This window comes from Erithacus rubecula, assembly GCF_903797595.1.
Source record: "Erithacus rubecula genome assembly, chromosome: 20".
NCBI classification, from domain to species: domain Eukaryota; kingdom Metazoa; phylum Chordata; class Aves; order Passeriformes; family Muscicapidae; genus Erithacus; species Erithacus rubecula.
In genome coordinates this window covers 2,325,286-2,338,226 of record NC_136672.1, presented here as the reverse complement: position 1 = coordinate 2,338,226, position 12,941 = coordinate 2,325,286, and the positions used below count along the sequence as shown (strand labels likewise).

At 43.6% G+C, this 12,941-nt stretch overlaps 1 protein-coding gene across 1 annotated transcript in view; it reads right to left on the bottom strand.

Moving 5' to 3' along the window:
- LOC306810524 (myosin-13-like) overlaps positions 1-11,370 on the bottom strand; it is a gene marked incomplete at its 3' end in the record, with an annotated part of 40,582 nt that extends 29,212 nt beyond the window's left edge. The window contains 18 exon segments of the mRNA XM_079323210.1: positions 1,337-1,460; positions 1,642-1,759; positions 2,394-2,481; positions 3,017-3,099; positions 4,064-4,373; positions 4,704-4,874; positions 4,954-5,103; positions 5,202-5,320; positions 5,736-5,874; positions 6,178-6,281; positions 6,378-6,476; positions 6,566-6,629; positions 6,721-6,813; positions 9,895-10,006; positions 10,097-10,124; positions 10,666-10,822; positions 10,914-11,057; positions 11,154-11,370. Coding sequence (XP_079179336.1) covers positions 1,337-1,460; positions 1,642-1,759; positions 2,394-2,481; positions 3,017-3,099; positions 4,064-4,373; positions 4,704-4,874; positions 4,954-5,103; positions 5,202-5,320; positions 5,736-5,874; positions 6,178-6,281; positions 6,378-6,476; positions 6,566-6,629; positions 6,721-6,813; positions 9,895-10,006; positions 10,097-10,124; positions 10,666-10,822; positions 10,914-11,057; positions 11,154-11,357 — 2,307 coding nt within the window. The 5' untranslated portion in view covers positions 11,358-11,370.
- Positions 11,371-12,941: the final 1,571 nt, after the last annotated feature.

Sequence of the window (12,941 nt, the reverse complement as noted above, 5' to 3'; positions counted from 1 at the left end):
AGTTTAAGAAAAATGCCTGCAGGGGAAAGGTTTAAGAGCTAGAGAAATTTTCTGTCAATATTAAAACCCTCAATGTTTCTGGCAAGTCACTCTGTGTATGATCTAATCATGTTACTGCAGTGTTATTTGGTGTCTGCTCCAGGGTAGTTTATGGAAAATTTAGTTCATCCCTGGTAGTGTCCAAGGCCAGGTTGGAGGAGGCTTGGAGCAGCCTTGCCCACCTAATGGAAGGTGTCCCTGCCCATGGCAGAGTGGCTGGAACCAGATTGTCTCTCAGGTCCCTTCCAACACAAACCATTCTGTGGTTCTGTGTTTGTTCAGTAATGCAGGCAATAGGTTTGTGTCCAGTGACAGCACTGACTGGCTGTGCTGACCAAAGAACAGTGTCTCACCTAACACTGTTTGGATACGGAAGACAGACTTTGTGTGTTTAAATCTCCTGAGTAGTAGAATTGTCCAAACTTGTCTGAACCTGTCTAACCTGTACTGATATGTTGAGAATTGGTTAGAAAGCCATGGACACAACTGTGGATATGGCTCGGCTGAGGCCTTGTTGCAGGAGAGCAGCTCCTGCTAAGTAGTAGCTAGGCCTTGCTCTTAAGCAGATTTTGCTGAGCAGCAGTGTTTGCTTTTAAGAGACTTTTGCAAAAGCAATAGAGCTAGCATAATTTGCAGAGTTAGTCGATAAGTAATACATATGTCCATTGTTCAATCAAGGCCTTATCTTCCAGGGAAGCACATAGCAAGCAAGGTATAACCCTGGGATGGATACTATATAGCAATAAGTATAAGAAAAAGGGAAGTAGCAGCCAAGACAAGCAGCGGGATAGCACGTATACTTTTTGGCTAGAAATTCAGTAGGCGTGATTATGTCACACTTGCAATAACCAATAATAAGAGAAGGCGTACATAGTAAAAACCAGTAAGATTGTACTAATATGAATAATGCTGATTTATGCTATTTTGGGCTATAAAACTGATGCTCTCAATAAAGTTGGATTATGCTTTATCAATCACATTGATTGGCTGGCTAATCCCCTCACCATTCCTCCGCAAGCGGCTCTGCACCCCCGCACTGATATAAACCTGCACTGATATAAACCTGTTTAACTGGCCATGAGAAAGAAGCAGCAGAAAATCTAGTTGCAGCTCTGCTGGATCATTCAGGTAGTAGGGTGCTCCCAGGGCTGCCCCTCACACAAACTGTCTGTACTCCTTCTTGCTCATGGTCTACTCTGTTTATAATCATCATGAAGACTGATTTAGTATGCAAGAAATACTTTCAACAAACAAAATATTTTGCTTAATTATACCTACTCTTCCACAAGGAGTTTACCTTGGTGTGGCCAAATTTGTATTGGTTATGGTCAACATCAATGGAGGAAAGAAGCTTTTCCGAAGCCTTTTTGCTGTCAATGAACTGTCCTTCTGGAATGGCTGAGGCATTAAGGATCTTGTACCTGTGGTGAGAGAGGTTGCAAGAACTGGTTGCCAAGAGAGTGAAGAAAATAGGATCCATTGTATGTCATGAAATACAGGAACATTGAGCTGTCAGAAAGCAGCTGAATATGCCATCTGAAATCTAGACAGTGTTGTCTGGTTGATTTCCTATCAGACAGTGAGTAATAACTGAGGACCTACCTTTGCTTAAAATCTGCATAAAGGATTCTGCTTGGAAACCCCTTCCTGCAAATTCGTATGCCCTCTAGAACCCCATTGCACCGTAGCTGATGCATCACCAAGTAATGGTCCATTGCACCTTAAACAAAAAAAAATCCATCAGGATTCTGCTTTTATCCCAAGGAATCTTCATACGTATTAGCATTTCAGAATTATCTCCTTTTTTTAATTCAAGCAGCTCTTGATTAAAGATGCAGGAAATACAGACAGAGCATGCCTTCAATTCATGTAAGTTGTGGAGAGTTACATCAGTGAACTTTACTAAGAACGCAAGGAGTGCTTGTGAAAAGGTATCAGGCCACATTTCTCAAAAAATGTCAGGATGGTGCTTTGGAAGATCAACTAAAAAATCTTCAACAGCATCAGCCCCCTCACTGGATGTAGCCAAAGGTGGCACAGTGTAGTGCAGTGCGTCTAGACAAGGGATTTTCTAATGCTGTTATCCACAATAGACAATTTTATCATCCGTAATCAAACCCATCTTTATCACCCTCAGCTCTGTACACACATTAAGCAAAGATGGGCAACTGTTGTGGACCATGTAATGCTCAAATTTTTTCAGTCATGGTAGACTACACAGAAAATGTTCTCTGTGTTACTGTCTTGCAGGCCAACCCCTAAAAGGACTTCACATGCAGAGGGAGCTGTTTGGGAATTTGGTGAGGAAGCTTAGATTCCTGTTAGTCCCAGTCAGAATATAAGGGTGGACTTACCAGGTGTCTTTGTCTCATTAGGAATCAGGCAGCGCACAAAGTGAGGGTGGGTGCTTCTCAGGTTAGTCATCAACTTGTTCAGGTTTTCCTGTGATGCAAAACAAGGCTTTTAGCTTCAAGCTACAAAGCATCTGAATTCTTATTTAAATTCAGGGAGTTATAGAATCACAGAATGGCTTGGTTTCGAAGAGGCTGTCAAAGGTCATCAAGCCCAGCATCTCTGTCCCACTTCCACTAGCTCAGGGTGCTCCAAGCCCCAGTGTTCAACTTGGCCATGAGCACTTCCAGGGAAAGGGCAACCACAGCTTCTCTGGGATCCCTGGGCCAGGGCCTCTCCACTCTCAGAGTGAACTTTTCTTTTCATATATCGAATTTAAATCTACTCCTTTCCCATTTAAAATCACTGCCTTTTGTTTTGCTACTACAGGCCCAGGTAAAAAGTATTTTTCTGTCTTTCTGATAAGCCCCCTTTTATATCTTGAAAAACCAGAATAAGGTGTGCCTGGAATCTTCCCTTCCCCAAGCCGAGCAGCCCCAACTCTCTCAGCTGTATTTATAGGATGTGTTCCAGCCCTCAGACTATTTTGTGGAAGCATGGCTCATGTAAAACAAAATCCACATACCCTGAACACAGCAGACACTGTCTGGAAAGAGCCTCCCTTTTTCTTAGCACCCTTTTTGCCACCACCACCACCAGCACTATCACCTTGGAAGAAACAGATGGGAGGTGAAGAGTTAGAATATGCAGTACATTTTGTAGGCCTCATGTCCCTTTGGCCATGGACCAATATAATAGTTCATTTTAAATACTGACACACTGCTCCCTGAGAATTTAGTGGGCTGCTGTTAAGTAGTTGTTGATCAATGGGATATTTGATCTCAAATGCAAGATTTCGGTTGCTAGTGTCGCCTGAGCTAAATTTCCTAACACTGCACTCTCTGCTACTGGTCACATATTGCTATCACTATTGCACAAACACCCATTAAAAAAAAAATTAAATTAGGTGAAAAACCTCAAAAAATGTGACTCAGCATCAGGCATCCATTTATCAGTGTAGGGGAATCTTCTATAGAAAAATCTCCTAATCCAGTATTCCAGATGAAGAACACAGTTCTATTCTGAGTTATGGAAGGAGGCAAATTTTAGTCTCAGGAATACAAGTCCAAGCAGCTCAGTGTCTTTCCATAGTTGCAATACCAGGAACCCAATTAAATTGAGACTTATAGAAGACTTCTAAATTTATTCTGTGTCTCTCTCCTTTTCCGTTGCAACACCAGGATGGCTCAGCTGGATATGAAACCCTTCCATGGTCTTCATGTAGTTATTCCAGTTCCCCTCAAGAAAAAAAACTCTGTCTACAAAGACTAAAATGCTCATACTTTGCATATTTATTTGGCCCCTGTCTATTGGCTCAGTAAGCTGCAGGTGATTCACAACATAGTCAGTCAGGAAACATCTCCTGTCACTTGGGTTTGAGCTTGCTGTGCTTTACTTTTCTGCACATAAATGGGGTGTTTCCAACAGTTGGTGTCTTAGTTTTGGCATATCTGGATGCACACAAGAACAGTCACCTTAGAGGCTGGTAGCCTTGAGTATACCCCTGAGAGGAGAAGCAGAAGTAGGCTTTACTTGATTTTTTCCTTATTGGCATAACTGAAAAAGCACGTACCTGCTTCTGCACCAGCATAGTTAGAGAAAAGGAAGGACAGAAGCTTCAAGGATGATTTCTGATATAGCCCCACAACAGTTTCATTCAGAGGATCCTTGTTCTTGTCAAGCCAGCCAGAGATATTGTAGTCCACTGTGCCAGCGTAGTGCACCAGGGAGAAGTGAGCCTCAGCCTTGCCTTTGCCAGGTTTGGGCTTCTGGAAGCTGCTGCACTTGCCCAGGTGCTGGTCATAGAGCTTGTTCTTGAAAGAGGTGTCAGTTGCCTTGGGGAACATGCACTCCTCTTCCAGGATGGAGAAGATGCCCATGGGCTGGGAGAAATATGAATACATAAAGAAGGTAAGTGGGGAGGGGAGCCATTACTGCTCCTCACTATTCACCTCACTGTTTAAAGGCAGCTATTAAATCATCAGTTTATCATTGTGTATGCATTTTTCCTTCCACTCCAGCCACGTTGTTCAGGAAACCATTATTTATGCAGAAACAGCCTGTTGTTCCAGAAGCTTCGGTTTTATAAGCTGCCCATTTTGATGTAAGAATGTAATTCAACAGTAATGCATCGTTTTTTCAAGAACAACTGAACTAAAATAAATTATCATGAAAGTAATGTAGTCTCCTACAATGAAAAGAATTTTTTCCACCTTCTCGATGAGCTCAATGCAGGCAGCCAGGTCCATCCCAAAGTCAATGAACTCCCATTCAATCCCCTCCTTCTTGTACTCCTCCTGCTCCAGCACGAACATGTGGTGGTTGAAGAACTGTTGCAGTTTCTCATTGGTGAAGTTGATGCACAGCTGCTCCAGGCTGTTGAACTACAAATTCAAAACACCAAAAAAATGTCACTTATTTTCAAGCAGCCCTCAGTGGACAAGCATACCTACAGCAACTCACATCAAAGATCTCAAAGCCAGCAATGTCCAGGACACCAATGAAATGCTGTCTAGGCTGTTTTGTATCCAGCTGCTGGTTGATGCGAACAACCATCCACAGGAACATCTTCTCATAGACTGATTTAGCCAATGCACCCACTGAATTGTACACCTGTAAGAAGCACAGCCATGGCAGTAACAAATGTTGAGTTAGCTTTCAAGCTGAAAGAACACTGAAGAAATTGAAAAGCTGGTGAGCTGTTTATGTACCTGTTGGACATTCTGTCCTTTAGTTACATATTCATTCCCAACTTTCACCCTCGGGTAGCATAAAGCCTTGAGCAAATCAGCAGAATTCAGACCCATCAGGTAGCCAGCCTTGTCAGCCACTAGGATCAGAAACAGCAAACAAGTTCAGTAGGGACAAAGAAAAGTGTCCTGGTGCTCTGGGATATTTCTGTTACAAGGAGCCTACTTTTGGCACAACTCAAATGCATCTGCTATCAAGAGAAGCTTCTCTCCAGTCTTACGGAGAATATTTCCCTTACTCCAAAGGCAATGTCTCAGCTGCAACACAATCCTGTGTCCATGCCTGAAGGGCTGCAGCAATGCTTAAGTTTTATGACTTTTTGTTTCCTTGTAGAGCATAAATTAAATAACTGACTTCATGAAACTTGAAACAATATTTTTAAAACTTAGTTTCCGTAAAGTAAAATTATTTTTAAAGTGTTGGGCACTCTATGGGGTGGGGTTGCTAGCTCTCTGCTGGTGCAGCTCACAAACAAACTCTGTAATCAGCCCTACCTTCGGTGCCATCAGGCTCTGCCTGCTCCTCCCGCTGCTTCTGCTTGAATTTCATGTTCCCATAGTGCATGACAGCCCCTGTCAGCTTGTATATCCCCACCTTCTCATCAGGGCTGAAGCCCAGGATGTCCACAGCGTTCTGCAGAGGCAACAGGCAAGTTGGGAAAGCACAAAGGCTGAAGCACAAGGGGCAGGTGGGGATTCTGTCCCTGGCTGCAATGAGTGTGTCCAGCACCACGGTCCCGTGGCACTGGGCAGCAGAGCCCAGAGCTGGGCCTGGCTGGGCAGGATCCCCTGACTGCAGCTGGGCTGGCTGCAGGGATGCAGGAATGCAGGGATGCAGCTGGACTGGCTGCAGGGCTGCAGCTGGGCTGGCTGCAGGGAGGCAGGGATGCAGCTGGGCTGGCTGCAGGGCTGCTCTGCTCTGCTCTGCTCTACTCACATCTGTTGCCAGCAGCTCCTCACTGTCATCAATGCTGGCAACGGTGACTTCTCCTTGGCTCACATAGAGGAAGTCATAGGGGTTGGTGGAGATGAGGAGGAGATCTGCAGATGTGTGGGTCACCTTTAGTGGCACTGGGGCAGGTCACAGTGGGAAGAGAAAGCTCTCACTGAGCCAAGCCCAGCACTGCTGGCACTCACCAATGAGCTCTGGCTTCTTGTTGGACATTATCTGGTAAAAGATATGGTAGCTTCTTTCACTAGACAGCTGGAAAGTGACTCTGGATTTCTCCAGGAGATCTAACCAAAAGGGAGGTGCTGTTAGTCTCCTGATACATTTGAAGGTGCAAACACACAAATTCTGCTTGCACTGACTTGCTCCAACTCACAGGTTTCAATATCTGCTGAGGCCAGCTTGCCAGTTGGTCCAAAGTGAATCCGGATGAATTTTCCCTATCAGGCAGTGAAGATCAAACCATTGGTCATGACAATCAATGAATGAAACTTGCATTAAAGGTCTTCAACAAATCTGAAATGAACTCACAAAGCGTGAGGAGTTGTCATTCCTCACAGTCTTAGCATTGCCAAAAGCCTCCAGCAGTGGGTTGGCCTGGATGATCTGATCCTCCAGAGTTCCCTAGTCACAGAAGAAAATGCTTCTTTATCACTTTACTACTTAGCAAATAACAAATATTGCAAAAGAGATGTCACAGATAATTTTTATATATCACACATGATCTAAACATAAAAATTAACAGAGTTCTTAATCATTCATCAGACAACACTCATGGATATTGCCATTGGTTTCAAAGGGAAGAGTGCTGAAAGAAATATCTGTGTTTTTCTTCCTTCTTGTTTCTGATACCACATGTTGAATATCACATACAAAGTCACTGCAGTAGAATTCTGGGCATTTAAAACCTGTATGAGAGTTGTTTCTGCATTCCTGCTTACAGAAGTCTTGACAGCTAAAGAAAATGTGAAAGTTTTGGAATTTTTTTTGGAGGTTGATTGGGCCCACAACAAATACAGACTTTGGTAGGAAACACCCACCCAAGGGAGAATGTAAAATTTTGCAGTTGCATTCAAACCACAGCAACATTTCAGGATGCAGGAATATGGCTTTTGACATGCTTTGGAGACTGATACTTGAGTGTCAGGCTTTGTCTATGTCTCAAACTTACATAAGGACAGAACAGAGACTCTTCAATTTCTTTTTTTTTTTTTTTTTCCTGTATTACTGCAAAAGGAATGATCAATATGAAAAGTTTTGATACTGTGTTGTATCTCTCTTGGCAAAGGCAAAAATACAGAAGGAAAAAAGCTTCTGTGACATTATGTCTCCCCTTTTCAGTGTAATACAGTCCAGGAAGCAGAGTCACTAGTGCGACTCTAGCAAAGTCATGACTGATACTACATCATCAGAGTAGGAAAGTGTTGCCAGTAATAATTTGCAAGACAGATGGAAAACCAAGAATAAGGGGAAAAAAAAGCGAAATTGGTTTCTATCAGATGAAAGGGGAGCAGCACTGTTTTGGTTACTGCATCTCTGTGCATGCAGTGCTCAGTGCAGCCTTGCACTGCAGGGCAGGGGAGGCACTGCCATTCCCAGCACTGTCTGCAGATGGCACAGCAGGTTTAAATTAGTTTTTGTTCATCCTGCGTGAACATGGACCTCTAAAATTAAAGCAATGCAGTAGCATAGGAAGCTCTATGTCTTTTTAAAAAATCAAATATCCTAAATCCATAGAATAATGCCCTCTCACATGTATCTTTCAGCTTTCTAAAAGAGGAGAGGAGAGGAGAGGAGAGGAGAGGAGAGGAGAGGAGAGGAGAGGAGAGGAGAGGAGAGGAGAGGAGAGGAGAGGAGAGGAGAGGAGAGGAGAGGAGAGGAGAGGAGAGGAGAGGAGAGGAGAGGAGAGGAGAGGAGAGGAGAGGAGAGGAGAGGAGAGGAGAGGAGAGGAGAGGAGAGGAGAGGGAGAGGAGTAGAGGAGAGGAGAGGAGAGGAGGAGGAGAGGAGAGAGGAGAGGAGAGGAGAGGAGAGGAGAGGAGAGGAGAGGAGAGGAGAGGAGGAGAGGAGAGGAGAGGAGAGGAGAGGAGAGAGAGGAGAGGAGAGGAGAGGAGAGGAGAGGAGAGAGAGGAGAGGAGAGAGAGGAGAGGAGAGGAGAGGAGAGGAGAGGAGAGGAGAGGAGAGGAGAGGAGAGGAATGTGTGTGTCAGTGCAGCTGACTACACCAACACCAAGCCTCTTTTGAGTGCACAGCTGTAACCAGAGAACTAAAACAGGAGCACTGTACATGGACAACAGTGTGGAAGAACATGGCAATTCTTTATACAAGTTCATTCTGGAGTCCTGTCTACAGGCTGGTTGATAAAGTGCTGAAGGCCAAGACCATATTTTTGGGGAAATGCTGTTACACACTTCCCTTATTCCTGTACCATTCCCTGGCATCTGATTTCAGCTTGTATCTGCCATTGAATGCTGGGCTACACAGAACCATAACCTGTTTGATTTAATGTTCTTATAAAGAAGGATATGCTACATCACGGAGATTGGAATGCTAAAAATATGGAGTATTCTGTGAATACTCAAAAGAGGGCAGAACAGATTACTGTCAGTCTGAGAGCCAGGTGATTTTCCTTCTATCACACATGGTTTGTTCATGTCTCAGCTGCCTTGAAGCTTTCTGATATCAGTCCTGGCATAGTGAGCAACTGATGAAAGCTGAGCTCAGGAGATTCTAACATGGTGCTGATGGAAAGAGTGCTTGTGATGAACTTGCTTTGGCCATAACAACCCATCAATCACAGACACCTGCCTCTGAGTGAAAGAATATTCAGCCTTGGAATCTCCTTAAGCTCCACTATGCCCTTGGGTACTCAAATAACATGCTGACACATGTCACACGCTTTGATGAGCATCTCACAGGCTGTGGTAGCACACACTTGTGCCACAAGGGTATTTGCTGATTGCTCTGTGCTGGGGAATGAAGCCTGTGCCTTGCAAATGCACCAGTGGGCTCAGATTGCAACAGCTGTGCTGCTCAGCAAAGGGACATCGAGGCATGCACTTTCTTTCCTGCAAGGATCCTTTCTGAGCTTAATTTCTGACTGTCAGGCAAGTGGTCCCAGCTGTCCCAATTCCAGCCCTTTTCTCAAGCTGTCCCTCTGGACTGTTCTGTTGACCACAGAGAGGAAAACCAGGCAGTGGAAATTGCTGCCTGATGCAATTGAAATGATGCTTAACTTCAGCACAGTCATTCTGGAGTTCAGAGTTCCTGCACTTCCCCTGTCAACAGGAATGATCCAAGCACCAGGAATGGCACAGCTATGTGCCAGTGGGAACTGGCTGCTCTCTTTTCATGTGCAGCCACTCAGGTGCTGTGGATCTCAGAGGACACTGATGAATAGGGGCATAGATGGACAGCCAGCACAGAGAAAGCTGCTGTCTAACATTATCTTCTCCTCCCTCCCCTGGGTAAATGGAGGCTTTCCTACACTGACAAAATGGTTTTATAAGAAAGAGTTCAGCAGATTTGAGGCTGGGCATCAGGAGTACATGAACATAGGTGTGCTTGGGTTGTGCATCTTGACTATCTTCTCAGCTGCACAACACTTTCTGCCTTTAGATAGTCCTGCAACCCCAAAATGCACGTTGGTACTTTCTCCTCAGCAGGCACAGCGTGGGCAAGTACTAGAAGGGGGAGCTGATGCCATACCTGCATTTTGCCGGGCTGAGAATCTTTCTTCTTCTCACCAGTGACTGCAATTGTTGCAAAGTACTGGATGACACGCTTTGTGTTCACAGTCTTCCCTGCACCGGATTCTCCACTGTTGAAACACAAACATCAATTATTACAGCAAACAGGAAACATCATCACTTTTCTGTCAGCTTTGTCATTCGTACCAAAACATACTCACGTGATAAGGATTGACTGGTTGTGACGATCTGAAAACAAAATCACAGAAATAGCTGTTCAAATGAGATGTGGAGGGCATCAATTCCTCAGACACAACTAACTGGCTTCAAGGGAAAGAACTGTATTACATCAGTATTTATCATTTTCTTACAAGATAAGATTAATGATGCATTAATACATATTAACATGCATCAGGACTTTTTTTTGTACAGACAGGGATGAAGTTGCCCAGATTTAACTTCAAGTAACGATTCTTTACAAGGCTTCCCACTTACTATTTGGTTTCTTTTGTGTATAGATCTTGGCTTGGTTTCATTATAATCAGGTTATTTGCTGTGTTTCTCCTTTACCATTTCTTTAAATTCTTTGCAAGGAGAGGGGCACAAAGCCATACAGCCAGCTACTGCTTTTCTGTCATTGTCTGACAGCCCAGAGACCATTAAGATTTTCACAGTCTGATCTTGCACTGTGCTGTAGAACTTTGGGACCACTGAGTAGAACCTAAAAATCCTTGACCAAATAGCCAGCCCTGCAAATACCAGGGTTTTCCACTCTTGCCAAGTAACTCACCAGTCAGCATGAACTGATAGGCATTGTCAGAGATGGAGAAGATGTGTGGAGGGGCCTCCTGGCGCTTCTTGCCTCGGTAGCCAGTCACCACCTCGGGGTTGTACACCGGCAGCCACTTGTAGGGGTTGACAGTGACGCAGAAGAGACCCGAGTAGGTCTGTGAGGAAGGGACACAGCACGTTGGCTTCCCCTGAGCCTGGCCCAGCAGCTCCTGAGGCTGCCCAAAGGAAGCTGCTGCTGCCACTTACGTAGATCATCCAGGCTGCGTAACGCTCTTTGAGGTTGTACAGCACAGCGGGTTCGTGGAGGTGGGTCATCATGGCCATGTCCTCAATTTTGTCAAATTTGGGAGGGTTCATAGGAAAGACTTCATCATCCTTTACAGTCACAGTCTAGCAAAAATAAAAGAAGGGAACAACAGGAGAAATCTAAAGCAGGGAACTGCCCAAACTGGATGATCACACCGGAGTAACAATGGTATCACTTACTGTGTCATCGTACTTTTTAACGGTGACTTTGTCACCTTCTTTGCTCTGTATGGTACCTTTCACATACATTTGCTTGTCATCTACTACAAAACAGGCTGACTTAGCATCAAATGGGCGATTCTGGGCTTCAATTCTCTCCTTCTCTGGCTTCCGCAGATAGGGAGCAGCTTCTCCAAAGATTGCCATCTCTGCATCGGAACTCATGTCTGCAGATGCTCTGGAGGAATGCAGGAAAGTTGCAGAAAGTCTATGCATTTGTAATTTACATTTATCCAGACAGTGGTCATGCTCAATGACCAATAGGAAGAGGAGGACTGATCAGGCATTTAACTTCTGCCTCAGTTTTAATTTTTCACTGAAGAACTGCTAATAAAGAAACTTCCTTTTGTAGGCAGATGATCTTTGAAGACATTCCCCTTAAATAGGCCTATGTGCTCAAGTGAGGTCAGAGAGAATATCAAGCTAGAAATCTTAAAAAGCTGGTCCTGCTCTATCTTCACCTGCTATTCACAGAGCTGCACAGCCACATCCTGCTCAAAGCCACACCACAAAACCACTGAGATTACGCCTTTGGAGATATAAAAATTTAGGCATAATTAAGCTGTTTGAGTTATGTAGAGTGGCTCTCGCAAATGATTTCTAGGTGGAGGTATGTTTAACATGCTCTGGTTCTGATGTTTTTAATACCAAGCAGGGGAAGTTCTACTAGTTTCTATCTATACCAAGCACTGGAGCAAACCGTGAATGTCAGTCATCACCTATCTAAAGCCAAACTTGTTCATTGTGTGAACCAAATATAAAACATCTTTTCCAGTTATGTTGTAAAATTGGCCAGAAAGGAATATTCTGTATATTACAGATAATAATTAAGAACACAGTATTAGGTAAATAACATAGCATTTAGGTAATTAAGTATGTGATATAACATTTCAAAGACTCTCAATTGTAGTTTGAACTTATTATAACATGGACATATATAGACTAATATTATGAAAGTTACGAATCATTAAAAGACAATTTGTATGTATCAGACATGGTTAAGGATTTGCCTAGTAGAAAAATTTCAGAAAATTTATTTATGCTCAGTTTTATGATGCATTTTTTGAAATATCTAGTAAAAATTCTTCATCACAAATAAATGTTATTGCTTGCTATGGTTGAAATGTGTAATTCAAGAGCATCTGGAAATAGCACAAGGAGAAATAAGGTAGGCAGGAACTAGCATAAATAGAATGTCCTTCCCCAGGCAGGCTAATATACAGGCTAGAAAAAAAAATGAACTTCTAAATTCCTGCTTCATGTGCTGTCTGGATGCACTGTGAAGAGTAAAGAAGAGAAAGGGACAGAACTGAAAAACTAATATGTGTGCATACAAGGCATCAGAGTACTGAAACAGCCAAAACAGAATGGTTTTATGTGCAAGAAAATGATGAAAGCAGTAAGAAGGCATTTGTAATGCTACTTCTGGACATGTTCTTGTAGAAGTGCTGATCTCTCTCAGCAAATAGTCTCTACTATGGGATCTGCATCTTTGCAGGACTTTGAGGGACTGCCTCACACAAGAGCTTTAAACAGCCAGGAACTGCAAAACACAAAATCCAGAACCTTTAGCTTACTTTGAAAGTATTCTGCATATACAGAGCCCAGAGTCTGTGCCTATGTGATCTTGCTTCTGAGGGGCTCAAGAGAAGCTTTAGGGAAAAAAGAGAGAAGGATTTCACAGTGTCCATGAAAAAGTGAAGCAGAACATCAGAAAATGCCATCAGAAAAGGCAGATCAGAAAAGTCC